At 37.8% G+C, this 27,677-nt stretch overlaps 1 protein-coding gene and 1 long non-coding RNA gene across 6 annotated transcripts in view; one reads left to right on the forward strand and one right to left on the reverse strand.

The window, feature by feature from the left end:
• The window catches only part of Vwa3b (von Willebrand factor A domain containing 3B), a 174,464-nt gene that overhangs the window by 92,997 nt on the left and 53,790 nt on the right, over positions 1 to 27,677 (forward strand). For all 3 annotated transcript variants that reach the window (XR_011365209.1, XM_069988478.1, XM_069988477.1), the window contains exons 15-19: positions 4,646 to 4,776; positions 6,944 to 7,095; positions 11,738 to 11,869; positions 13,662 to 13,743; positions 13,842 to 13,998. Coding sequence is in view for 2 of the 3 variants with exons in the window: in XM_069988478.1 (XP_069844579.1) it covers positions 4,646 to 4,776; positions 6,944 to 7,095; positions 11,738 to 11,869; positions 13,662 to 13,743; positions 13,842 to 13,998 (654 nt within the window). In the remaining variant the exon portion in view is untranslated. The remainder of the gene's footprint in view (positions 1 to 4,645; positions 4,777 to 6,943; positions 7,096 to 11,737; positions 11,870 to 13,661; positions 13,744 to 13,841; positions 13,999 to 27,677) is intronic.
• Positions 6,680 to 26,102, reverse strand: LOC138804292 (uncharacterized). Of its 3 annotated transcripts, none has more exons than XR_011365211.1 (5): positions 25,955 to 26,102; positions 12,857 to 13,016; positions 10,820 to 10,998; positions 10,582 to 10,692; positions 6,680 to 6,929 (listed from the first exon to the last, which is right to left on the reverse strand). It is a non-coding gene; the product is annotated as an uncharacterized lncRNA (long non-coding RNA). The 3 variants fall into 3 exon arrangements; XR_011365210.1 differs by having other exon boundaries at positions 10,820 to 10,991; positions 12,789 to 13,016; XR_011365212.1 differs by lacking the exon at positions 10,820 to 10,998.

A 27,677-nucleotide genomic window follows, 5' to 3' on the forward strand; every position in this document is an offset into this window, starting at 1 on the left:
GAGAGGCCTAGACATCTTTTGTTTGTTTTTTTTTGTTATTATGGAAACTTTCAAACATATACAGAAGTATATGGACCCCAATGTAAACATCACTGATATTCAACAATTATCAATATTTTCTCAAATGTTAGCTCCTGGAGAGGCTGGGAATGTGGCTTAGTGGTAGAGTACTTGCCTAGCATGAATGAAGCCCTGGGTTCAATTCCTCAGTACCACATACACAGAAAAAGCTGGAAGTGGTGCTATGGCTCAAGTGGCAGAGTGTTAGCCTTGAGCAAAAGTGTCCAAGCAAAAAAGGAGGTTTTTTTTTTTTGTTTTATTTCCTCAAATTTTAATTCTTTTTTTTTCAAAGTGATGTACAGAGGAGTTACAGTTAAATAAGTAAGGTAATAAGTAACATTTCTTGTCAAACTTGTTACCCCTTCCCTCATTTTTCTCCTACTTTCCCTCCCCCACACCCTCCCTAGCCCCAAGTTGTATATATCATTTCCAACATTGTCTTGTTGCATTGGTTCTTTGTCTTACCATTCTGTTGTTCCCCTTCCCTTCCCTAATTCAAATAAACATATATTCAATACCAGGGTATCAAAATCAAATACAGTGACAAGAGGGGATATACCATAGAGGGAAAAACATACAAAAGAAACAAAAATCACATTAAAAACATTAAACAACAACAACAAAGAAAAACCTCTTGTGTCCATGTCTTAGAGTTAATTTCACTTAGCATAATCTTATATGGTCATATGTACATAGCTATTGAGCTATTCTGATCATCTGCTAAGATTATCCTAGATGTATACTAATTATTGCAAATAAGGGAAACCATGGGACCTATGTTTCTTTGGGTCTGGATTACTTTACTTAAGAAAGTTCTTTAAAAGGATACTGGGGTCCTTATGTGAAGGATTTGTGTGTGTGCATGCAAGTTCTAGGGCTTGACCTCAGGACCTGGGCTCTGTCCCTGAGCTTTTGTGCTCAAGGCTGGTACTCTACCACTTGAGCCACAACTCCACTTCTGGTTTGGGTTAATTAGAAGAGTCTCATAGGCCTTCCTGCCTGAGCTGCCTTTGAACCTCAGTCTTCAAATCTCAGCCTTCTGAGTAGCTAGGATTACAGATGTGAGCCACCAGTGCCCAGAAAGGATTTTGATTGATTTTTTTTCTTAAATTTTGTTTTTGATGCCAGTACTGGGGCTTGAACTCAGGGTCTTGATGCTGTCCCTTAGCTTTTTTATTCAAAGTTAGTGCTCTACCACTTGAACTTAGCTTGCTAGTAGCTAGGATTATAGGCATGAGCCACTGGCACCTGGCCCATATATAAAGTTTTTGGTTTTGATTTTGTTTTTTTTTTGGGTGGGGGAGGGGTCCAGTTGTGGAGCCTGAACTCTGGGCCTGGGCGCTGTCCCTCAGCTCTTCAGCTCAAGGCTAGTGCTCTACCACTTGAGCCACAGCGCCACTTCCGGCTTTTTTCTTTTTGCTTATGTGGTGCTGAGGAATCGAACCCAGGGCCTCAGGCATGCAAAGCAAGCGCTCTACCACTGAGCCACCTTCCCAGCCCACCATATATGAAGTTTTTAACCATTGTTATATGCAGAAAACTCAAAATTTTCAGATGGTAAGTGGATGTCTTCTAACTTCCCAGACTATATAACCATGTGGCCATCTGACAAAGCAATTTATTCTGATAAGCTAATAGGAAAAAATAAATAAAACTTTCTTCTCCAACTCTCTGATCCTGGCCTAAAGATAATATATTTTAAAGTTCCTCTTCCAGAAAGGACTATGGGTTTTTTTCATTGTTTGCCCTGAGGAGTGACATTAAATGCAAATCATTCTCACAGCATAAGCCAAAGCACCAATCAGTGTTGCTTGAGGAAACTATCTGAGACTTGGAAAATAATCGTCCAAGGTCAGAGAGCACAGTGCTCTGAGATCACCCAAGACTAGGAATAATAACTGCTTCATCAGCTAGATGAGAAAACCTCCCAGTCCTTTCAGAGTTAGGCAGAATATACAGAAGGGTCTTATCTCAGTAATAGAAAATAAACACAGTCCTGAATGAACAAACCATTTTTAAGTAATTTAATTGCATCCTATTTTTAAATGTTTTTAGTGTAAAAATACTGTACATAGGGGTTACAGTTACATGAGCAAGGTAATGAGTACATTTCCTATCAAGCTGCATCCTAGAACAAACCTCAAAAATTATTATGGCAAAACAAAAATACCCACCACTCATCAAAGTAAAATTGGCAATATCTGGTATCTTCAAATATTACAAGATGGGTTGCAGGATAATAGAATGAGGGGGGAAAAAGCACTGATACAGTATATTATGTATCTACATTAATTAAGACAATATGGCAAATTGAACATTCATAACAATATACCCTTAACTTGCCCAGTTGATTTTTTACAAAAACACACAAGCAATCAATGGAGGAAAGATAGCCTTTCAACTGGAACAAGTGTACATCCATATGCAAAATAATGAAACTCAACCTAAACTTTAGGCCTCATGCAAATATTAATGTAAAATGGGTCATAGACTTAAAAGTAAAACTATAAAATTCCTAGAAAGAAATATGAGAAAAATTGTGAGATCCTTTTGCAAGGTATAGAATTATTAGTCTAGACACCTAAAGCATAAAATGAAAGATTAATAAAGTAGACTTTATCCAAATGAACTGAGTCTGTTAAAAGAATGTAAAGATATTACTAACTTGAGAAAGTACATACAAACCAATATAGAATATATAAAGAACTCTTGAAGCTCAACAGTTAAAAATAAACTGTCCAGTGAAAAAAAGAGGTAGAACATATAAGGCCATTTCATCTAAGAAATTCAGCATCTTTAGCCATAGAGGAAAGCAACTAAATCACCATGATATAATTGTTACACATCTGTCACAATGACCAAATGTAAAAACCATGACAAAACTGAATGCTGGAAATAATAAAGAGAAACCAGACCACAGTGTTGTAAGGAATGTAAAGTGGCAGGTACTATGAAAAACAGTCTGACAATTTCCCTGCAAACCAGACATTTAATTATTAGATGACCTGATACCTGATCCTTTGGACATTTGTCTCAGAGAGTGAAAACTTAAATTCACAAAAAATGAAAGTCACCATACATTTATCAAAGAAATGAATTTTGTAGTTAATGTCTTTTCCACAGAGGAGATTCCAGTCCCAGATAACTTCACTGCTGACTTGAAACAAACATTTAAAAAGAACATATAAATTCCAGGGCTGCAAGTATAGCTCAGTGATAAAGTGATTGTGTAGCATGTGCTAGCCCTTGGCTTTGGTTCCCAGAGCCACCTAAAATGTTGATTCCAAACATCATCTTTCAGAAACTTGAGAAGAGGGACTATCTCTCAACTCATTCTATGAATCTAATATTACCAAGACAAAAACCTCACAAAAAAAACATTTTTATAGACTAATATACCTCATACATAGAGATGCAAAAAAAATCTAAACAAAATTTAGCAAATCATTCAGTAATATATAAAAAGTTTGATGGTGGCATACACCTATGATCCCAGCACTTGGGAGGGAGGCAGAGGTAGCTCAAAGCCAGCCTGGGCTAAATAAATAAGATCCTGTCTCAAAAAAATATAAAAAAGCAAAAGAACCACAATGAAAAAAACAAAGCAAAACAATGACAAAATGGATGTATGAAAAATGAATAAGAACAGGAATGTTAACAAATTAGAGCAATGTACATCAAAAACATGAATAGATACTGTTGTACAATATCAAAATGGCTAAATTCGAAATAACTAACTCTACCCAGTATTTGCAAGGATGTGGAGGAACTAAAGCTCTTATTACAGGTGGGAATGTAAACAGTTACTACCTGTTAGAAAAGAGTTTCAATTTGCCAAATGTTTGAAATTACCAATTATTCTAATTACTCTAATTATTTCACTCCTAGTTTCCTCATAAGCAACGGAAGCAGATGTTCATACAAAAACCTGAAAACAAATGTTCATAGCTTTATTTATAATATCCTGGAAAAAGCTCAGCTATCCCATCAATGGGCGAATGAATGAATAAATTTTTATAGGTAATAGAATACTACTCAGCAAAAAAAAAAAAAAAAAAAAAAAAAAGAACTGTTGATTCACACTGCAACCTGAGAAAAATCTCAAAATTATTATGTGAGTGAAAGAAGCCACACAAGGAAAGGGTGTTTGTTGTGTGGTCCCATTTATATAAAATTCTAGAAAATATCAAAAGTAATGTGTAGTGTCAGAACACTGAGGACTTCCTTGGGAACTGGGAAGAGAGGTTCCTTGGAAAGTAGGAAGGAGGGCAGGTTTACAAAAGAGAACTTTGGGGGACTGATGGATATAGTCATTATCTTGTTCATAATGATTTCACAGATGTGAATGTCAAAACTTTTCAAGCAGCACACTTTATGTAAGTTCAGTTTTATTATATGTGAAATGGCATGTCCACATGGAGCTGGTTGAAAATGGAATGAGTAGTATGAGTAAAATACGAGTAAAATGGAAAAGTAATATGAAATTGGATTCTTTTCCTAGTATAGTTTTTTGTTGTTGTTGTTTAAAATGTTTGAAATTTGAACTCTTACAACCTGGTAACTTATTCACTTCTCCTTTCAACAGAGTGAAGATCTGATTCTTTTGGTTCAGGAAATGGAGAAAGGGTACAGTGACCTGCAGAAGGTGCAAAGCCTCTATTCGGAGTCCTTAGTTATGGACTGGTGGTACAATGCAGACAAGGAAGGAGACAACAAGTAAGCTGGTCTCACTTCCTCATCTCCCCATCATTCAGGATCCTCTCAGGCTCTACCAGCTCTCCTGGATACTTCCCCCTTCTGAAATGCTTTGAGAGATTTATAGTGAAATAATTATATAGTTTATGAAGTTATAATTTTTCTTTAGGGAAGGAGAGTAATTAATGAATAACAACTGGCTTATGTACTTCATATTCTTTATCACCTAGGGTGGACAACGGCCTCCAGCCCAAGCCGTGATGGGGCAGGTGATGGTTAACAAAATTTTCTAGCTTTCCATAGGCGAGAAAATTCCAACACTTGCCATATCTTTCTTGAAATATTTTGAGAACGAGCATGGTGCATTTGTACATGCAAGCGCTGTCTTTTCTGCCAAGGGCCACACAGTGTGGGTTCAGGTACAAAGGTTTATGGCATATGAAGTCACTAGGAGGAGTGGATGGGTGAGGAACTGTGAAGGAGGAGAGCACAGTTAACAGTGTTTAACACAGTTAACTTTCCTTTGTGTTGCTGCTGAGTTCAGAGCTTCGAAGAAAGAAATGTCTGAGGAAATACTCTAGCATTTCTGGATTGCTTCTGATCTAGATCTTATCCAGATTGTTTCTTCATGTTCTCTTCTTGGTATGGGAGATCCAAGACAAGTAGTTTACTTTCTCCAGCTTTTAGAAGAACCTGTTGGTTTATGGTTTGGTTAAGGAAATAAGTTTCTAACCTGGAGCTGGTGGCTCATGCCTGTAATCCTCGCTACTCAGGAAACTAAGATCTGAGGATAGCAGTTCAGAGCCAGCATGGGCAGGGAAGTCTGTGAGACTCTTACCTCCGATAAACTACTCAGAAAATGCCAGAAGTGGTGCTGTGGCTCAAGTGACAGAGCCCTTGGCTTGAGCATAAAGACACTCAGGGACAACACTCAGGTCCTGAGTTCAAGACCCAGTTCCTGATGGGCCCTGGTGGCTCATACCTATAATCCTAGTTCTTCAGGAGGTTGAAATCTGAGTATGGAGGTTTAAAGCCAGTCTAGGCCGAAAAGTCTGTAAGAATCTTATATCCAATTAATCAATAATAAGCTAGAAGTAGCCAGGCGCTGGTGACTCATGCTTGTAATCCTAGCTTTTCAAGAGGCTGAGATGTGAGGATCGAAATTCAAAGCCAGACTGGGCAGGAAAATCCATGAGACTATTATATCCAATTAGCCACTAGAAAACCAGAAGTGGCGCTGTGGCTCAAGGGCTAGAGGGCTAGCCTTAAACTGAAGAGCTCAGGGATAACACCTAGCCCCCAGAGTTCAAGCAACAACTGACAACTCCCCCCCGCAAAAAAAACAAAACCCTGGAAATAGAGGTGTGGCTCACTTGGTAGAGGACTGGTCTTGAGCAAAAAACTAAGGGATAGTGCCCTGGACTGAATTTAAGCCTCAAAGCTAGCATGCACACATAAACAGTTTCTATAATGTTATTATGTACCCTATGAATTGTTATACCAGCCTTCTGCAGTTGATGCCTGTTCCCCCCCCCGTGTGTGTGTGTGTGTGTGTGTGTGTGTGTGTGTGTGTGTGTGTGTGTGTGTGTGTGTGTGTGTGTGTGTGTGTGTGTGTGTGTGTGTGTGTGTGTGTGTGTGTGTGTGTGTGTGTGTGTGTGTGTGTGTGTGTGTGTGTTGGTCCTGGAGCTTGAACTCAGGATTTGGGTGCTGTTCCTGAGCTTCTTTTCCTCAAGGCTAGCACTCTACCACTTAAGCCACAATGCACTTCCAGCATTTTCTAAGTAGTTTATTGAAGATAAGAGCCTCACAGACTTTCCTGCCTGGGCTGGCTTTGAACTGTAATCCTCAGATCTCAAATCTCCCAAGTCACTAGGATTACAGTCGTGAACCACTGGCATCTGGCTATAACTGTTGGGGTGTTTTATAATTCATTTTTATTGTAAAGGTAATCTACAGAGGGGTTACAATTATTGATTCAGGTAATACAAATATTTCTTTTCGAGTAGTGTCACCTCTTCCATAACTGTTCTTATATTAGCCCAAAGAAGGAGGAGTACTAATTTAAGTGTACAATGCTCAATATTAATATATTGACTTCTTTCTTCTTGATGGAAATTCTTTTTTTCTTCTCCTCTTCCTTTTTTATTTCTTCTCTTCCTTGATCTATTTTTTATCTAAATCAAAACAGGCATCAAAAGGAAATCTCTTTAATGGTTTCAGAAGACAGTGCAAAGCCTCACCTTGATGTTAACTCAGCAGTTGAATTACCCCTAAATATGTTGAAAGTACAATGGGACCTTCCAAATCAAAACATTCCAAAAAGGAAAATCCTCCATGCAGGTATCAGTTGACCCTTTTATTGCTTTTTCTTCTTCTTCAATGAAAGACACTCAAATCAAACTCATATAGTATATTTTTAAGCCCCAAACCTGTGTGTGTGTGTGTGTGTGTGTGTGTGTGTGTGTGTGTATGTGTGTGTGTGTGTCTATGGAGGGGGGAGATTTGTTTTGTTTCACTTTGCTTTGTTTTGTGCTAGTACTGGAGCTTGAATTTAGGACCTCATGTTTTCACTTTTCACTCACAGCTGGCACTCTATCCCTTTGAGCTGTGACTCCAGTCTGGATTCTACTTATTAATTGGAGAGAGTCTCGAGGATTTCTCTGCTTCAGCTGGCTTCAAATCCTGTTCCTCACATGTCTGCCTCCTAAGTAGCTAGAGTTACAGGCATGAACACTGGTGCCCTGCTATTGATTTGTGTGTGTGTGTGTGTGTGTGTGTGTGTGTGTGTGTGTGTGTGTGTGTGTGTGTCTGTGTTGTTTGCATGTCTATGTCTGTGTGTATTTGTATGTGTGAGTTCTAGGGTTTGAAATCAGAGCTTGGGCACTATTCCTGAGCTTTTTAGTTTTTCAGTGCTCTATCATTTGAACCACAGCTCTACTTCTGTATTTTTGGTGGTTAATTGAAGAGTCTTGTGAACTTTCCTACCCTTGCTGGCTTTGAACCTTAGAGCTCAGCATCCTGAGTATCTAGGATTGTAGACATGAGCCACTGGCACCTGGCAATTGTTTTCTCAAGACTCTGGACATTCTACTGTTAAACTACCCTCAGCCTCTCAAAAGATCTTTTCATTGCAATTTTTATTAAGATAATTGTACATTGACATGATCCCATAAACCTACCCTTTTGTCCTACTGTCCCATGCTCATGTCTTACAAAATAACTATAATACAGAAACTAGTATATGAATATTGATACAATTCATAGATTTTAATTCAGATTGTCCCAGTTTTTCTCACGCTCATTTATATATGTGTGTATGTATGTCCAACTATTTCCATTTGTAATTTTGTCACACATGTAGGTTTGTACCGCCATCACATTTAAGGTAGAGTACAATTCCATCACAGGACCTTTCATGAAACCCTCTCAAAACCACACCCATCTCTTCTGCACACTCTTCCCTAACCTTTGGGAATCATTGAGTCTCAAGTTCCCTAAACTTTGGGAATCATTGAGTTCTCTAGTTCTAACATGTTACCATTTCCAAAAATATTATATAAATGAAATTATAGTATATAACTTTTGGGGATTGGGTTTTTCTGTTCAGCATAACTTTCTCTGTTAACATGGGCTTTAATTCTAGCCAAATGTTTATCTAAGGAAATTGATGTGACTTTTCTTCTTTGGTCTGTTGATGTGGTAGATGATATTATTTGATTTTCAAATGCTAAAGCAGCCTCACACATCTCATATTGCTGTTTATTTCCAATTTATCATTGTTTGAATATATTGCTAGGCTTTATTTGCTTGAAATTTGTTGAGAACTTTCATATGAATGTTTATAAAAGTTAGTGGCTTCCAATTTTCTTTTCTTTCTTTTTTAATACTCCTTTTTTTTTTTTTATCATGTTTGGCACCAAGCTTGATACTGTCCTCCTTGAATGAGTTGAGAAATGTTCCTTCTTTATTATTTCTGGAAAAGCTGATGTAATTCTTAGATGTTTGGTAAAGTTGTCAAGGGGCCATTTGGACCTAGAGATTTCAATTTTAAGAAAATTTTCCTTATAAATTCTATTTCTACAAATTTTTGAAACAGGATCATTATATGCAGCACAGGCTAGCCTTGAACTCATGATTCCTCTACCTTAGTCTTTTGAGTACTGGGATTACATTTACATACAAACTCTCCATAACTTCTTGTTTATTCAGATTCTGAGGTTTGAATTTAGGGTATAATTGGTTCGGTTGGCTTTGCTTGCTTAGCTGGGGCTCTACCACTTGAGCTACACATCCAGCTTGGCTTTTTACTGGCCATATTGGGAATAGAGTTGCATAAACTTTTTGCCTGAGCTAGCTCTGAACAGTGATTATGCAGGTCTATAATCCTAGTCTCTTGAGTAATTAAGATTACAGGCATGAACCACTGGTATATCCAACTGATAGTAGTTTTAAGATTATCCTTATCTACTATTTCATTTTGTCTGAGTTTTGGAAATTTGTGGATTTGGAGAAATTGGCACATTGTTTCTATTTTTTTCAGAATTATGAGGTAACATTCATTATACCTTTTCAGTCACTGTGAGATCTGTATTAATGTCCACTCATTGATATCAACGTTTTTGTATCTCCTCTCTTTTTCAAACTTACCAAAGGTTTTTTAAAGTAAGTTTTATTTTCTATTCATTTGTTTCAAGAGAATTTGCAATTCTCTTGAAGCATTTGTAATTCTCTTTAAAGCATTTTTATGGTTAGCTTCTTTTAAACCCTTGTCAGATTATTCTAATTTCTGATTCAAATTGATGTTGGCATTATTTGATTGTTTTGTTTTTCCTTATTCAAGGAGTGATTTTCTAGGTTCTTGATGGGATGAATGATTTTTGTATAGGACCCTGGACATTTTGTCTTTTATGTTCAAGATTCTAGATCTTATTTAAATATTTAATTTGGGAAGCAGTCACTTTGTTTAAATTTAGCATATATGAATGATTTTATGGGCTAAGGTTCCAATGGCAATTTAACTTTTACAAGCCTGTGGTATTATTTTGTTGTTATTGTTCTGGTGCCCTTGGGTCTCCTAGTGTCCTCTATTAGTTCTGCCTATGATAGCAGCAGAGGTCTCTGTAAACCAGAATGCTAGGAGGAATGTGGTGGCTTTTACCACTGTTATCTGTTGAGTGTCCCCATATTTTTAGAAAGGAGGAAGGAGAGTTTTGACCTCATGAAACCTTAAGCTCCTGGAACATGCCACTTGCTGTAACTCAGTCACACTTTTGTAATATGTCTAATTGGTTCTGAGGTCTTTGTACGGGGGAGGAGTGTCTTAGGTCTATAGGGACAATCAGGTTTCCTATACCAAGACACTTGTATGGCTGCATCCCTTTTACCAGTCCTTCTTGCCTATTCCAGTTAAGCCTGGGTTTTACTAGATCTGCTGTTATTTGATACTTGTCAGAACATTTTAGAGGCCTTTTGCTATTTTTATCACTTCACTCAAATTTGGGATGCTTGATGTTGATAGGCAAGCATACATTGCATTTCTTCTCATTTCCTGTTTCGTGTAGAACAGTGATAAAATGTGCTGACTAGACAGAGTTTGGGAAATGTTAAATGCTTGAATTCACATACAGATAAATATTTTCATTCAGTATTTACAGAGTTTGAAACTAATAATGTTTTGCATTTTGGGACTTGGAGAGCAACTGTATATCTGATTGTTTCTACCTCATAATTTTGGTCAGTGTGGCTGTCAGTGCAGCAGAAGTTCATCTGCCTTGTGTGGATCATTGATTACTTTCTTTTATAGACATAAATCCCAAGAAATTTTACCTTTCTTAACAAAGACAGCCAATCTTATGTAACCTTCTGTTGCCTAGAAAAGTAATGAGGTTGTATAACACACTCCTTTCTCCATGCATGACAAGCACTGGTATTACTAACCTGTGAAAAAGACAGACCATTTGAAGATTAGTAGCTAAACATTACTCCAAATATCTCTGACTTCTTGCATGAGAAGGTGAATCCACTGTTATGAAAACATGGGTACATTTCATTCACAAATGCTTACATAAGGCCTGGGTCCTTGTGACTCTAAATTATGAGAAACACGTTGAAGAGTTCCGGGAGAAACACGTTTATAATATGCTTTTCTGTTATTAAATATGAAAACTTGTCAAGATGTCTTGTCCACAGGCTCTTTACCCTTTGAAGTACGCAGTCTGTCAATATTTGATAAATGCCTGCTTGCTAGTTAAAAGGAATAACAGAACATTCAAGAAATGTCAATAGAGACCTAGCAGCAACTATGGTGGGCAAAATTTTTATAAAGAAAAATAAATATAATAATTATTATAATTATAATGAAAAAATGATTTCTAAAGCATCTTAACCAAGGATGTTAACTCTAAACTCTGCAACCTTTAGTGTTGATGAAACATCCTTCTCATAATTATGTTGTATTCACCTAAAGGCAACATTTTCTAGGTGGCTCCAGCACAATCACATGAAATCCCTTAGAAGGAAAAACTTTCTCTATTCGGTGGCAGAAGAAAAAACCAGAGAGATAATAAACTATGAGAAGAGTTCCATGAAAGATTGCTGTTTTGAAGATAGCTGTGCCACATGGGAAGTGATGTGTGGTGCCCTCAGGAGATGGGAAACTTCTTCCCCTTCTATCCCCAATCACCCAACTGGCCTATAACCAGTAGGAAATGGGGGCCTCATTCCCACAACTGCAAGGAACTACTTTAAACCATCTCAATGACTCTGGGAATGGATTTTTTCCAAGAGAAGCACAACTTTCATTTAGATAAAGGGAGCAAGGCATTACTGAAGCGCTTAATTATGACTAGACCATATCTGACCTCTGAATGTTAGGAAACTAAAGTTACATTCTTCTTTTAAGGAGCCAATAAAATAATTGTTTATAACTAAGTATCTCCTTCCATCTCAAATTCCCTTAACTGAATTCTTTTGGTATCAACAGAATCAACCAAAACTAGCCTGCTTAGAAGCCAGATGTCCACTCCCAAGAGCTCAGCCTACAATGAAATGAAGGACATGAAGGATGGCCTCTCCAAAGGCTGGAGCAGCTGGAACACTGCTCTGAGTAACAAAGGCAAGCCTAAGCTTCCTGGAAAGCTCAGCCACCCTTGTACTCAGTGTCTATTTCTGAAAGAGCTGGATGGAAATAGGCTTTGAAGAAACTATATTTACAGTACTCCTAGATTGCTTCCTGTACAATGACTCCTTTGTAAAGCAGGCCTGCCACTTTAGTGCACTCATTTTTCTTAAGGCTAGACTTGGACTTGGGAGTTTAACAATCATGTGGCCTATATAACTTCAGTGCTAATAGTAATGTTTTGTTGCCAGTCTGGGATTTCAGTTTAGAACTCTGCTATTTCATAGTGGGTTTAGTTTCATCCCTTTATTCACAAGTGGAGCCACCTAAGCCCTTTTCAAGCTGTTTACCTTGTGGTGCAGTGAGGAAAATAGGACTTTTCCATTATTTACTTTTCCAATATTTACTATTGGCCATTTAAAAAAATTAGTATACTTTTTTAAATTTTGTGCTGGCCCAGGGCTTTAACTTAGGTCCTAGATGCTGCCAATTAGCTTTTGTGCTTAAGGTTGGCACTTGAGCCATAGCTCCACTTCTGGCTTTTTGCTGATATTAGAGATAACAGTCTCTTGGACTTTTCTGTCTAGGCTGGCTTTGAACAAGCCTGTCAGATTTTGAGTAGCTAGGATTACAGGTGTAAACCACAAGCACCTAGCTAAAACTCTTAGTATTTTTTGTGTGTGTGAGTCCAAGAGCCTGGACACTGTCCCTGAGCTGCTTTTACTCAAGGCTAGTGCTCTACCACTTGAATCACAGCTCCACTTTCTACTTTGTTGTTAATTGGAGATAAGAGTCTCATAGAGTTTCCCACCCAGGCTGGCTTTGAATGAGTCCTTAGATCTCAGCCTCCTGAGTAGTTAGGATTTTAGGTGTGAGCCACCAGAGTCCGGCTTTAATATTATTCTTAAAAAGATACATTTTTAAAGTTCAAGTCTTGTGGTATATGTGTGTGTTTCAAATAGGTGACAAATAATAGATCCAAACCTCCCTAGGTAGCAGGAAGCACACAAGTAACAAATGTCCACCCGCTGTTTCTCATCATAGCTTGTTCCTTCAAGACTCCTCATTTCCTGAGTTTCAGATAGTTTGTATTTCCTCCATCTCAATATTTCTTTGGCTTCATGTAGCTTGTATTTCATACAGTCTGTAAGAGATTTATCACATGATGAAAACTACATGATTTCTTAGGCATTTGACCAACTCATACCCAAACACCCCTTCTTCCAGGTGCTGCTCAGTCAATGAGATAACATTCCCTCCCATTTATAAATTCAAATTTATGTAAGAATATATGTATTAAATCTCCAAAATATTAGTATGAAAATTGGAACTTACAACAGAACCTTAAAGAGTCTTTGTTTTTTCACATAGAGCTGAAGAAACACGGAACAAATTGATCAAACCTAAAATGTTGGTCAAGGCTCTCTACTCAGAAGTTGGTAGGGAGTCAAGTGAGGTCATCAGTGAACAATCATTGATTAATGGTGTTCTTGAGAATTTAGAAAAAAAAAGTGTTTTCTGGAGAAAAGAGAGTGAGTATGTCTGAGTCTTCCGTGAGGAAAAATCTCAGCAACTGAAATGCATGTTCTCTGGTGCCTTGGTCTTCAGTATAAATCACAAATGAATGTTGCCTGAGAACTCATTCTGACAGGTCAAAATATGGTCTCTGAATTGGAGTCCATTTCTTAGCCTTCAGTCATACTGTAACTGATTAAATCTGGTCCTTTTGAATTTTGATATAAACTCCATATATCAGGGAAATGTGTAACTTCCATTTTCCCTCCCACAGGAATGAATTTACTGCCAGTGAATGAGTATATGGATGACAAATTGTTAGGAAAATCAATGGAAGAAGAGAACCAAGTTTACAAGTGAGTGCTTTAATTTCACAAGGTTAAGTTTTGTTAGGTTGCTGCTTGTTGCCCATCATGCTGTAAGTTTTTAAATCCCACAATCTTGTCTTTTTAAGCTCCTCACAGATGTCCTCAGCAAAATGGCTACAGACACACAGCCTGGTGGCCAAGAAACTGACCATCATGGATGCTTTGGCTGCAACTGCGGTGCCCCACAGCCCCACCTATGTTCCTGTTTTGGACAAACATGTTGTTTCCAAGGTCTTTGATGAGGTATGTCTATATGTCCCTGCATGAAGTCATTTTTATTTTCTGTTCAAATAAAAATTAATCTGAGTATTTTGGCTATTAAAAATATTTGAGAAGGGAGTAAAAAGGAAGAGAGAAAAGGGCTCTCAAGAATTCTCTTTTTGATCTTGAGCCACCTAGGTTAGGCCCACCATTTCTCTTAATAATATTCTCTCTCTCTCTCTCTCTCTCTCTCTCTCTCTCTCTCTCTCTCTCTCTCTCTCTCCTTTCTACTTCTCCCTTTCTGTCTGTTTCCATCTCTCTCCTTGCTTTGTTACTTTAGAAATTCAAATTTTAGACAGTGCATCTCTTTAAGTGGAGATGAGATTGGCCTTGTTGGGTTCGCAGTTGGTAGCCCTTGTGGATGAGTAGACACATGGAACTGAAGAATCGTTTGAAAACGCTGTAGGTTGGTCATGGGGAGCCTCATCCAGAGCTGAGGCTACTGCATAAAATTGTCCTTTTATTCCTATATTAAATGGCTTCTTCTCCATCATAAAAACTTCCAAATAAATAACTTGGGGGGTGGGGAGAAAGGGGGGACAGAGAATGATTATCTTGTTTCCAGAGGAGAACAAAGGTTTTAGTAGGAAGCTGTGATCAAGTTAAAAGTGGATGAAGACCAAATAAGCACAGTTGGCCCTTGGTATCTGCAACTTCTGAATTCATGGGCCTTTGCTAAAAAAAAAATTGAGGAACTTTTTTCTTGTCACTCCTATCTAAACAATACAGTATTAGCACAGAGTGTACATTGCACAAGGGGTGATTCTAACCGTATGAGAGGATGTACTTATAGATTATCTGCCAACACCATACCATTTTATATAAGGATCTTGAGCATCTATGGATATTAGCACTTGGAGGGGAATCCTAGAACTGATCCAACGCCTGGCCCCATACTGAAGGACAAGTTACTATTGAATTTGGGAATTAGGAAGTGCAGCAAAAACAATCCTAGGGGAGAAGCCAGATTGCAGTAAGATGGCAAACAAAAGAAATGTGAACATAGAAATTGAACTCCATTGCCTCCTGTCAGGATTGATGTAGATAGCAACATATCAGGCTTTCTAGTGCTAAATGGAATCAGTCTCCTTAAAAGACTTTTCATTATACTGAAGTATTTCCAGAGGAGATGATATGATGTTTGGGATTTGCTTTAACATAATCTGGATAGTGGGAGTAGTTGGGGGAGGGAGTAGATGACACACATTTGCTGTGAGTTGATAATTGCTCAAGTTAGATAAGACTTTTGAGGGATATATGGCTCATTGTACTATTTTCTGCTTTATTACAAATTTGAAATTTTCCATAATAAAAAGATTGAAAAAAAGCAGTTGGGGAATCCTTTTTGAAAAAAGATAACTGGTCTTTTATAAAATAGTTGAGATTTAACATCATTGAATAAAGTAAATTGTATGGTGAATTTTTTTTCTATGAGTGACATTTGTGAAATAGACCAATAGAGGTCCACACACATCCTGTAGATATCACCACTCCTACTCAGGAGGCTGTGGGTGGCACCGTTTACCCTAGCTTCTGCACACTTTACCTCAAAGTTCCCAAAACAGCATAGAGAAACTGAGCATGGATTTGTTTCTCCTTGGAAGTTTGGTGACAGTTTCTTCACATGCTGTGAATTTCATGTATTAATATTCTTGAGTTGTATGTAGAACAAATATATTTAGTGAACTCTGCTGGAAATAGAATTATCTTAGATTTATAATGCCTCTTTCTAACCCATCTAACAACCTGTGATATATTGAAAAGTAAGTTTCTCAAAGACAAATATGTTAGAGTAGGGAACTTAAAATCAAAAGATAATCTGGGCATTTGTAGCTTATGACTTAAATCGTACTTACTCAGGAAGTGTAGAGATTGGGAAGATCAGTTCCAGACCAACTTATACAAAAAAAGTTCTCAAGACCCCATCTCAACAGAAAAGCTGGGCATGATGTATGTACCTGTCATTCAAGCTCCAGCAGAAGCATAAATAGAATCACGGTCCAGGCACATACCAGGGCAGGAAGCAAGAATTTATCTAAAAAATAACCAGAGCAAAAAGAGATGGAAGAATGGCTCAAGTGGTAGAGCTCCAGTCTAACAAGCACAAAACCCTAATTTCAAACCTCAGTACCACCAGAAAATAAATAAAAAGAAGAAAGTCATGTAGAAAGTATCTATAGACTGAATATATAAAACTATTATTTGGCACAAAATGCATAAAGTGAAGGCAGATGTCAGAAAGGTGTCTGCAACATACACAATGAACAAAAGTCCATAAGACTATCTTAAGTACATGTATTCTGGTTCAGGGTAACTCAGTGTTCAGTACACATACACATGTGGAAAAATACACACTGGAAAGGAGTAAGAAAATGATGAATAACTTAATGGAGAAATCTAGAAAGAAAAGTGGGAAAAGGGAAAACTACATACAAAAGTATTTAACTTTAGTAGGAACCAAATATGTGACTTAGAAACATGCAACTGGAAATTTACTAGATATCCTCACCCCCACAAAAAGGCAAGATTAGCAGCACTGAAAAGATGGAATAAAATGAGAAGTTTTATGTGCTGCTGTTGGGAGTTTAAATTTGTGTGATGTAAATTGGTGTAATATGTTAAGAGACCTAAGAGCTTGTAACATTTGTCCCCCAAAATCTATATCTCACTAAAAATCTGTGTAAGGAAAAATAGAATAGAATAATTATTGCTACTTTATATATCATAAGGAAAAATTTGAAATCAGCCTAAATATCTAGTATGTACATTCTTATAATGGAATGTCATGTATTCATTAAAAGAATAAGCAATGAAATGGAGAGACGTCCTCAGTAAACCAAGGAACCAGAATCTAACCCTCCATGTATGATATGTTAGCAATTTTATTATATGTGTGATATAGATAAACATGTAGTGCTTTCACCCTCTGTGTTTGGTCTTTCTTATTTTGATTTTTTTGACAGCCCTAGGGTTTGAACTCAGACCCTTCTACTTGCCTGGCTAGCGTTGTAACACTGGAGCCATGCCTCCAATCCTGCTTTTTTCTGATTATTTTTGGAGATGGACTCTTGTGAAATTTTCTGGTCTCCTGAGTAGCTAGGATTGCAGATATGAGCCATTGGTGTCTGGATTCTTTTTCCCTGTACTGATATTTAACCCATATAGGACTCTTTTGAGGAAAGTATGGTGCCTTTCACAATCATTCTCATCAATGTAAGAAACACTTGAAATAATTTAGTGACTGTCCTTCCAACCTTTTTTCTTTTCTTTTTCTTTTTTTTGGGTCCAGTTGTGGTCCTAAACTCTGGGTCTGGGCGCTGTCCCTCAGCTCTTCAGCTCAAGGCTAGCGCTCTACCACTTGAGCCACAGTGCCACTTCCGGCTTTTTTTTTCCTGCTTATATGGTGCTGAGGAATTGAACCCAGGGCCTTGTGCATACAAGGCAAGTGCTCTACCACTGAGCCACCTTCCCAGCCCCCAAACTTTTTTCTACATGTACATATGTGTATGTGTTTACATAGCTTAGATGTGTGTATAAATGTATATATATATAGAGAGAGACAGAGAGACAGAGAGACAGAGAGACAGAGAGACAGAGAGACAGAGAGACAAGAGAGAAAATGTAATAACATATGGATTTTCCATCCTTTAAAAATCATGTGTTAAAGATCTCCCCACAGGGACAGATGTGGATCTTTCCCATTCTCTTTATCAGCAGGGTTCTTCTATTATTAATAAAGACTTGATAAAGGCCTTCCTTCCCTATTACAAAAAATCCTAGAACTAGTTTCCTCATACAAAGATTTGATGTGGGCAAAGAAAGGTTGGACAAATGGGATTGAATAAAGTTGCAGAGCTTCTGCAGGGCAAATGACATAGCTAGCAAGATCAATAGAAAGCCCACGGATTGGGAGAAGATCTTTACTAGCCATACAACGGACAAGGGTCTCATATCTAAAATATACTTGGAACTCAAAAAATTAAACCCCCCAACAACAAATCCTCAAAGAAACAACTGCCCAATAAATAAGTGGGCGAAAGACTTAAAGAGAAACTTCTCTGAAGAAGAAAGAAGGATGGCCAATAGACACATAAAGAAATGCTCAACCTCCCTAGCCATAAAAGAAATGCAAATCAAAACAACATTGAGATATCACCTCACTCCAGTTAGAACGGCAAAAATCAAGAACTCTAACAACAACAGATGCTGGAGGGGATGTGGACAGAAAGGAGCCTTACTTCATTGTTGGTGGGAATGTAAACTTGTTCAACCACTTTGGAAAGCAGTATGGAGGTTCCTCAAAAGACTTCACATAGAACTCCCCTATGACCCAGCAATCCCACTTTTGGGCATTTACCCAAATGTTTACAAACAAGACCACACTAAAGCTACTAGCACAACTATGTTTATTGCAGCATTATTTACCATAGCTAAGATATGGAACCAACCCAGATGCCCCTCAGTAGATGAATGGATCAAGAAAATGTGGTATATATACACAATGGAATTCTATGCCTCCATCAGAAAGAATGACATTGCCCCATTTGTTAGGAAATGGAAAAACTTGGAAAAAATTATATTAAGTGAAGTAAGCCAGGCCCAAAGAAACATAGGTCCCATGGTTTCCCTTATTTGTAATATCTAGTATATGTATGAGTCAAGCGGAAAAGGTCAGATAATGTGATGTCAGGAAAATGAACCCTTAGATGTGTATTTTAAGGTTTTTTTCTTTCATGCATGTGTTTCTAACGCATTTATAAGATTATCTCTTTGTTGCTTTGTATGTCCCTCCCCCACAGTATAACCCCTGCTTTCACTATATTTGATGTCAGTATAACTTGTGGAGGAGATGGGGAAAAACCAGTTGTTTAAGGATACAGGTGGACCTGTTGCAACAATGAGAAGTACAAGTTGTCATGTCCAAAACGAGCTTTACAACGTCAGTGCGGGTGGGGGGGAAGGGGGGGAAGGAGAAGGATTGGGATTGGGGGGGAGGGGGGAGGCTGGGAAGGGATGTGAAGGGTAAACAAAGGAGGAGGCTGCAATGCTTGGTAAGAAATGTACGCATTATCCTGCCCATGTAATTGTAACTCCTCTGTACAGTATGTTCACAAATAAAATAAAATTAAATTAAAAAAAAAAGATTTGATGTGGGGGGAACATGCATAAGTCTGTTTTTGGAATGGATTTCTTCAAGTAGAATTACTGGATCCAAAGGGTATATATATTTTGTTTGTTTGTTTGCCAGCCCTGAGGCATGAATTCAGGGCCTTGGCACTGAGCTTCTTTTTGCTCAAAGCTAGCACTCTACCTCTTGAGCTACAGTGCCACTTCTGGCTTTTTCTGTTTGTGTAGTACTGAGGAATCAAACCCAGGGCTTCATACATACTAGACAAGCACTCTACCACTAAGCCACATTCCCAGCCCCAAGGATATGTATATTTAAAATTTCATAGATAAATACAAATTGTTCTAAACCCTATGTTACATTTCTACTAGTTCATATCTACACAGTCAGCATATAATAATGATCTCTTCCTAAGTGGGATTGTATATAAAACACCTGCTGATAATTGTTAGTTCTGAGTATAGAAACACTTTGAAAGTCCTGAAAGTAGTATGAAGACACAAAAGCCTTATTCAACTTGACCCTTCCTCACTGGCTCATGCTGAAGAAATAAACCTACTAATTCATTCCAAGAAATCTTTTCTTCACAATGTATGTAATGAGCTGCACTCTGGGAATAATATACTTGTTCTCATGTTGTTATAGGATTAAAAGAAATAATGCATGTAATGGATAGAATTTAGCAAGCACTCAATAAATGTTGGCTTCAATTATACAAATAATCAACAATTTGCCTGTAATGATTTGCCAGCTATAAAGCAGATTGAGAAAGGAGGATTGTGTTTGGAGGCCAGCTGACCAAAAATTATCATAAACATATAGATGTGGAGTTGCACACCTATAATTCTAGCTAGATAGGAGACAGAGGTAGGATCATAGTCCAAGGCCAACCCTGAACTAAACAAATAAGACCCTAGCTGTAAAATATACTAATGAGCAAAACAGTATAGAGCCATACCTCAAGTGGTAGAGTGCTTGCCTACCATGCACAAGGCCCTGAGTTTAACCCCAGTACCATCAATACAGATATAGATCAATGATTGGATAGATAGATAGATAGATAGATAGATAGATAGATAGATAGATAGATAGATAGATAGATAGGTATCATATGCCTACTATATGCCTATGCTGGGCTCTAGAGAGGTGTCAAACCGTACAGCTAATATTCCCATTCAGACACAACATAAAATCTTGTGGAGGGAAAGAGCAAAACAAACTAAAAGTTCTAGGTAAATGTGACAAGTGAGAAGTGCCAATGAACATGCAGAAGAGACCCCAGACTAGTTGCCAGTGATGGTTTGCTAGGATGCAGGGATGGGGAAGAGAGTCTCAGGCCATGGGGTAGCTGAGGGGCAGTCTGACTGCAGGGAAGTCTTAAGATTGAAGAAGAGTAGAATGGCGGGGGATGGCGTTAGTGGGGGAGAGAGAAGGTTAGTTTGAGACATTGGCTCCTATGTGGAGGATAGTTGGAGAAGGTTGGGAAGATGAGATTCAGCAAGCAAGTCTGGACAGCAAGAACCCATCGACAGCACTGAGGACAGATGCAAGGCTGCTATGAAGTCAAAGAGACAGCACCAAACAATGTAGGGCTATGGGAGAAAAATGTTGAGTGACCTCCCTTTGGGGGGGAGGTGTGCCTTTTTAGACTGGCCTAAAACTACCTAGAGTAGGCCAATGTGGCTTCAAGTTCATAATCCTCCTGTTTCAGCTTCCCCAGTGATGTAATTACAGGCTTATATGCTATGCCCAGCTTCAAGAGTGATTTTTAAAGATTCCACCCTTGATTATCAAAAAGAAAAATAATGGGAGGAGGACTGATGGTCCTTCTCTCAAAAAAACACAACATTCTAGTGTTCTACCTCTACAAAATGAAGCCAAGGACAAGGAATGGATACTTTTCAAGTGCATTCTTGGGTTAGATGCCTTTTGTGGCACTGTGAATTCTTACTACAAACAAGAAGAGCAAGAATGCTGATGATGAGAGAAAACTACTCTACTGTAACTTCACCTTCAAAAGATATTTTGTCTTTTAAAGTTACTTTTTAATTTCCTTTTTTGCTAGTAACAGAATTGGAACTAAGCTTCACACTTGCTCAGCTAGCACTCTACTACTTGAACCATGCCTCCAGCCTACCTTTGTTCTGGTTATTTTGGAGATGGAGTCTCAATGACTGTTTGGGATATCTTTGAACTGTGATCCTCCTCATCTCAGCCTCCTGAGTAGCTAGGCTTATAGGTATAAGTCACCAACACCTGGATTAAAACTTCCTTTTGGGTGGGGGGTAGGTTGTGGGCTTAAACTCAGGGCCTGGGTGCTGTCCCAGAGCCTCTAGCACTCTACCACTTGAGCCACAGGGCCACTTCTGGCTTTTGAGTGGTTAATTGGATATAAATGAGTCTCACAGGGAATTTTTCTGCCTGGACTGGCTTCAAACCATGATCCTCAGATCTCAGCCTCCTGAGTAGCTAGGATTACAGGCATAAACCACTGGTACCATGCTAAAATTTACTTTTGATTATTTAGTCAAAGTTGTATATAAGGGGCACAGCGTGATGTTTTGATACATGCAGAAGATATGACATGATTAAATCAAGGTAATTGACATATCCATCCCTTGCTTACTTTACAAATGTATCTGTATAAAATAATTGCTTTTGTTACCTATCATTTTTATGGTAAAACTGCATGATTTCAGTTATATATGAAATATTTTAAAAAGTTGAAGTCAAGGTTGGAAGGGTAGAGAGGGATACCACTGGGAGTTGTTCATCAAAGGGCACAAGAAGGATAAGCTTTGAGATCTACTGCACAGTATAGCAACTATGGTAATAAATAATGTATTATATATTCCCAAACTGCTAAAAGAGTAAATTTCAAATGTCTTGCTGTTGTATCTTTTATTTCCTAATATTTTCACAGACTGGAAGAGACCCTTAGCTATAAATGGACAGAATAACAATACAATAATCTGAATTATCTCTCACTAAGTGAGATATGTAGCTTTTTGAGATTTGGACCTAATAGTTTGTGGAAAAGTAGATCTAACACCTCTCCATCACTCTGCCTTCCCTATTTCCCTGGAGATTTTAATGGACTCTTCCTCCTCTGTTCTGTGCATGGCCACATCTGTCTGGGCTGAAATTCAGGCTTTGGCTTTGTTTCCTGCTCTGTTTCATTCATGAGTTATGTATGGGCTGTTTTTTCTTCTAGAACACAATGCTGTTTTGGTTTCCCACTTCCTGGACCAGCATCAAACCCGTCACCTTGGAGATAATGCATTGAGCAGAGAGGTTGCCTTAGCAACTCTTCATTACAAGATATAAAATAGGCCAGATAATTTTATTTTAGCTCTTTCAAAAAGATTAATCCATCACCAAATCATATGCAGAATAAAACTGCTTTAGCCATTTGATAAACCTAAAATTCAAAGCTCTTTATTGCTAATTGCTTTGGAATAAAAGATTAGAATAATTGGGGAAGACTAGCCTGTGTTATTGGAGAATCTATATCATCATGATTATGATCATCATCATTTTATGGCATCTCATCAAGGCTGTTTTTTCTATTCTGGGTTCTGTACATAGCTTTGTACTCTAGCTCTGTCATTTACTCCTGAAGTACCAGAGAAGTCCCCTGATCTATTATGTGATGAGCCTTTATCATATATTAGGCTCCAAACAAACCATGTGATATCAAAGTATCCCATCTAAAACATAAGGCATCTGTAAGGTAGCTATTTACCTCATTAAGCTGACAAAAAATATTAGGCACATAGAGGCTAAGAATGATTTTAAAATTATGATGATTTTGTTGCTTTGAAATACAGGAAGACTCAACATCAAACTACATATTGATTAAAAGCTTTTTTTAATTAAAAAATTGAATGATGTTTACAGAAGTTTCCCTACGTGTGTGTGTGTGTGTGTGTGTGTGTGTGTGTGTGTGTGTGTGTGTGTGTGTGTGTGTATTCATTCTCCTGAAGATTAGAAAATATAGGTATGAAGAAGCAGTAGAGTGATAAGCCCAGCAGGAATGAGTCATCATGGTAATCTGGCCAATCTCTTTTCCCACACATATACCCTTTGCTCTTTTGTTTTGTGCCTGTATTTTTCTGTCATCTTACCAAGAACGATATTTGATACCAACCTAGACTTATCTGTTTTTAACAAGTTTGAATTAAAAATGTGAGAGCCAGTAACATTGTAACCTGTAGTCACATTTTATGGGGTTTTTGAGTGACTCTATTGACACACCACTTTGACAGTTAACTTTGTAGCTTTTGTTTATTTTGTTCTACAGAGGTTGCAGATGTTTGCAGAAAGACATTTAATACTGAAATTTAAGCCAGGTGCCTCTGATTTTTATCTATAATCCTAGCTACTCAGGAAGCTGAGATCTGAGGATGTTAATTCAAAGACAGACCAGGCAGGAAAGTCTGTGAGACTCTTCTCCAATTTACCAGTAAAAAGCTGGAAATGGAGGCATGGCTCAAGTGATAGAGCACCAGACTTGAGCAAAAATGTTAAGAAGGAGCACCTTGGCCCTGAGGTCAAGCTCCAATACTGGCACACACACACACACACACACACACACACACACACACACACACACACACACACACACACACACACACACACACACACACACACATTAGCAATAAGACATGAGAGCATTTTAAAGACATGTAAGGTTCAGTACCACCTGGCACCAGCTACTCAGAAAGCTGAGAACTGAGGATTGAAATTCAAACCAGCCTGGAAAGACAAATATGAAAATCTTTTATCGCCAATTATCCAGAAAAAAGCTGGAAGTAGAGTAGTTGCTCAAGAAGTAAGCTAAAGGACAGTGCCCAGTCCCTGAGTTCAAGCTTCAGTTCCAAAATATGCACACAAACACATGCACACACACACATGCACACTCACACACACACACACACACACACACAAATTAAAATTAGCAATTAGTATAATTGCAGCATCTAAGTCATCATTGCATTTCAAGATCTATCCATATGAGATTTGTGCATCTTTTGTATTATAACTATACATCTCTAATCAGATCTTTGGTTGATCTGGTGGTAAGCACTAAGCTATTTATTGGAACATTTTTGGATATTTAGTGATTTACTTGAAAAACCCTTAAATTGGTAAATTCAGTCAGATTTGAATAAGTACATAGTCACCAGTTTCATATTGTTTGCTCCATTTCAAAATGTTTTGGGATTGCTTTTAAACACAGCTAGAATGTTGTCAAGTAAATTCTAACTGTTCTACCTTAACAATTAATAGAGGTGCATAGAGTTATGCATTCTGCTTCTTCACTTAGTGTATGCTCTAAACATTTTGTGTAACCATCATAATATAACTAGGTATGATTTAATTATTTCTCACTTCGGTGACAGTTTATTTGGAATTTTTGTAGGGAAGCACTGGGGTTTGAACTCAAGGCTTCATGCTTGATAGGCAGGTGTTCTACCATTAATTAACCATGTCTCCAGCCCTTTATATTCTGGTTATTTTTGGAATTGGATCTACCTTTTTACATAAACCAGCTTGGAACATGATCCTCCTACTGAGGCTTCTTGTCATAGCTAAGATGACAGGCTTGCACTGCCACTCCCAAATTTTTTCTCTTAAGATGAGGTCTTCAGAACTTTTTTGTGGCAGAGCTAGCCTATATCTACAATTCTCAAGATCTCCTTCTGCTTTTTAGGTAGCTGGAATGACAGATATGTGCTATCATACTCAGGTATTGGTTGAGATAGGTGTCTCATGAACTTTTGTCTTGGCTGACCTCAAATTGGGATCCTCCCAATCTCTCTCTACTTCCCAAGTTGCTAGGATTATAGGCATAAGCTACTGTGTCCAGCTTTTACTTGAATTTTTGAGAGTGCTCATTTTCCTATACTGTATCTTTTTGCTATCACTACAGTAAAACAGAGGAACCTCCATACTGCTTTCCAGAGTGGTTGGACAAGTTTACACTCCCACTAACAGTGTAGTAGCACTCCCTTTTGGCCACATCCCCTACAGCATCTATTGTTACTAGATTTCTTTATTATAGCCATTCTCACTGGGATGAGGTGAAATCTCAATGTTGTTTTGATTTGCATTTTTAAAATTTTTATTGTAAAGATGCTGTACAGAGGGGTTACAGTTACATGAGTAACGTAGTCTGTACATTTCTTGTCGAGCACTGTTACCCCTTCCTTTGTGCCCATAGCAGTCATTTTTCCAAGTGTTTTCCTTCTTCCATAGGTTTAAGATATGCTTGCTCAGTTCCCAGAGCACACTAATTATTTGGGCAAGTTGACAAGGTCCCAGAGAGAATTGTTCTCCCTTTCTTTTTACTAAAGGATGCAAACCTCTTGGTTCCTCAGTAGACATTTGGTTATTCCTAATATCATTCTTAGTCTGTATAAAATTATCAGTATGGGGAGACAGTCACAGGCAGCTGAAGAAAAGCTTTCAAGAAGAACATCATTTGCTATGGGCCAGATGTTTTCCATCCTTATCAAAGCACAGCAAAGCAGTGTTTATGTGCTTTTAGTCAAGCTGTTTATTAATAATACATGGTTTGTCTCTGAATTCCTGGCTCCTGTTTCCTATGCCTCATTTTTCCCTAATCTATCCTGTCTCAAACCCCCACACACATATGTACTCACATGTACACATACACTATTTGTATATATGTATACATACATATACCTCTAGCTCTACGTTCTTCATAGTAACTATTTTGTTAACTAAAGGCATGATTAATAATATCAGTTCAGTAAGTCTCTAGAGAATTTAAGTAGGCAATACCTTGACATTGAACAGAAGGACCATTCTGTTATTAAAGTATTAAGAAAGCCATTTTCAAAGGTGCTATTATTAGATGGTTTTATCCCTCTCAGACGAGTCCTCAACTTCTTCCTGAACCTCACCTCCTTCACCACATGTTCCTTAGAGAAGCTAGGCATCTAGGATCCTGATCCCCCAGACCTAGAGAATGCCTTTTATGACCTCAGTCACACTCAACCTGACATCATAAAGAGACTGTCTCCTCTAACCTCAATGTAACCATCATGTTATAAAGTAAGACCATAGACCAAAGGCGCGGAGTATGCTGTTGTGTTTCTCTAAATCTGCATACAGAAAGGAAGGAGAGTGGGTGTACCCAAGTCAGATTTAAACTACTACCTGCAAGTCCACCATGGCTACCCAAGGCATAAAATCCAAATCCACAAAAGAGGGAAGTAAACTTGAATGGAACTTTATGTGAAGTCAGTAGTATTTAGTGGTATTGATCTTCAGTTGAATCATATATAATTTGTCAAGTTGGAAGGCAAATTTATAGACTTCTAAAGGTATTTTTCCTCCAGGGAGAGGAAAAAAATGCTTTTCATTTTGGTTAGAATTGACTTTTCCTTCTTCTGAAAGCTTATGTGACATTAGCTCTATTTTTGAGAGGTGATGCTTTTTTTCTTTTTACTTAAACTTCAGTTTCAAACCTCAGTTGTCTCACCTTTAACCCACTGTTCTGTTCTCTTTCCTTTGACAGGAATTATTTAAAAGCTACACATCAAGTTTGTCTGGTTTGGAAGTAGCTAGGTTGAGCTATGAAGCTTTTAATTTCATTCTTTCTCTTGTTTTCAAAATATTTTGCCTATTATTTTGTTTCTTTGTGTCTTGGTGGTTTCATTATATGCAGTTAAAAAATATGTAGTTATTAGAATGCAGTAAAAAGTAAAAGCCCTACCTACCTCCTTACTTGTCCTGAAACCCCAAGTGTTAGAAGTAACCACTGCTTGATGGTTTTAAATCTAATATTATTTATGTTTTAGATATTAAACACCATAAACCATTGCAGATAAATTGAGGACCTCTGTGCTGTCTCATTAGATCCCTTTCCCTTCTTTTCTTCCTCAGAAATTAACACTAGCCTGAATTTATATATGTACTTTAATTATTTTTAAAACAAAATTTCTAAAATCTTGTTATACATACTGTGAAGATAGACTAGGATTTTCTGGGGCGCTGAAAAATGCCATCTTTGCTGAACTTTGGAACAATGTTAACCCTTGCACCACAATGCCCCTTCTCCTAAACCACTCACACAACACCCAATCCCTCTTTTAGAATTAACTGCTGCAACACCAGTTCTGGCCAACATATGATTTAATTCCAACCTCCCCTGTGGACTGGAATAAATACAACCAAAGTTTTGTAAAACCTGGGAGCATGTTTTCAACTGTTGCTTCTCTAGCAGTCTTTCTATTCTATTATTTTGAAATTTCTCTTATCTATATTGAGATTTCTCCATCTCTATATTCTATTACTCATCTATTTATATTCTTTTCAGTGTCACTGCAGTGTTCTGGAGAGACTAGTACTGCTACCTCGTTCACCATTTTTAAAAAACGCATTTAGCTTAGAGTTTATTCTTTTTAGGATTTGTTTTTATTTCAAGGTAGACTTTTTGGGATTTTCTCCATGTATTTCTTCTTATGTCATTTCAGTGAGCTTTTGTGCTTTATATGTCCTT

This window comes from Dipodomys merriami, unplaced genomic scaffold, assembly GCF_024711535.1.
Source record: "Dipodomys merriami isolate MVZ:Mamm:240054 unplaced genomic scaffold, mDipMer1.0.p SCAF_36, whole genome shotgun sequence".
In the NCBI taxonomy this organism is placed as follows: Eukaryota; Metazoa; Chordata; class Mammalia; order Rodentia; family Heteromyidae; genus Dipodomys; species Dipodomys merriami.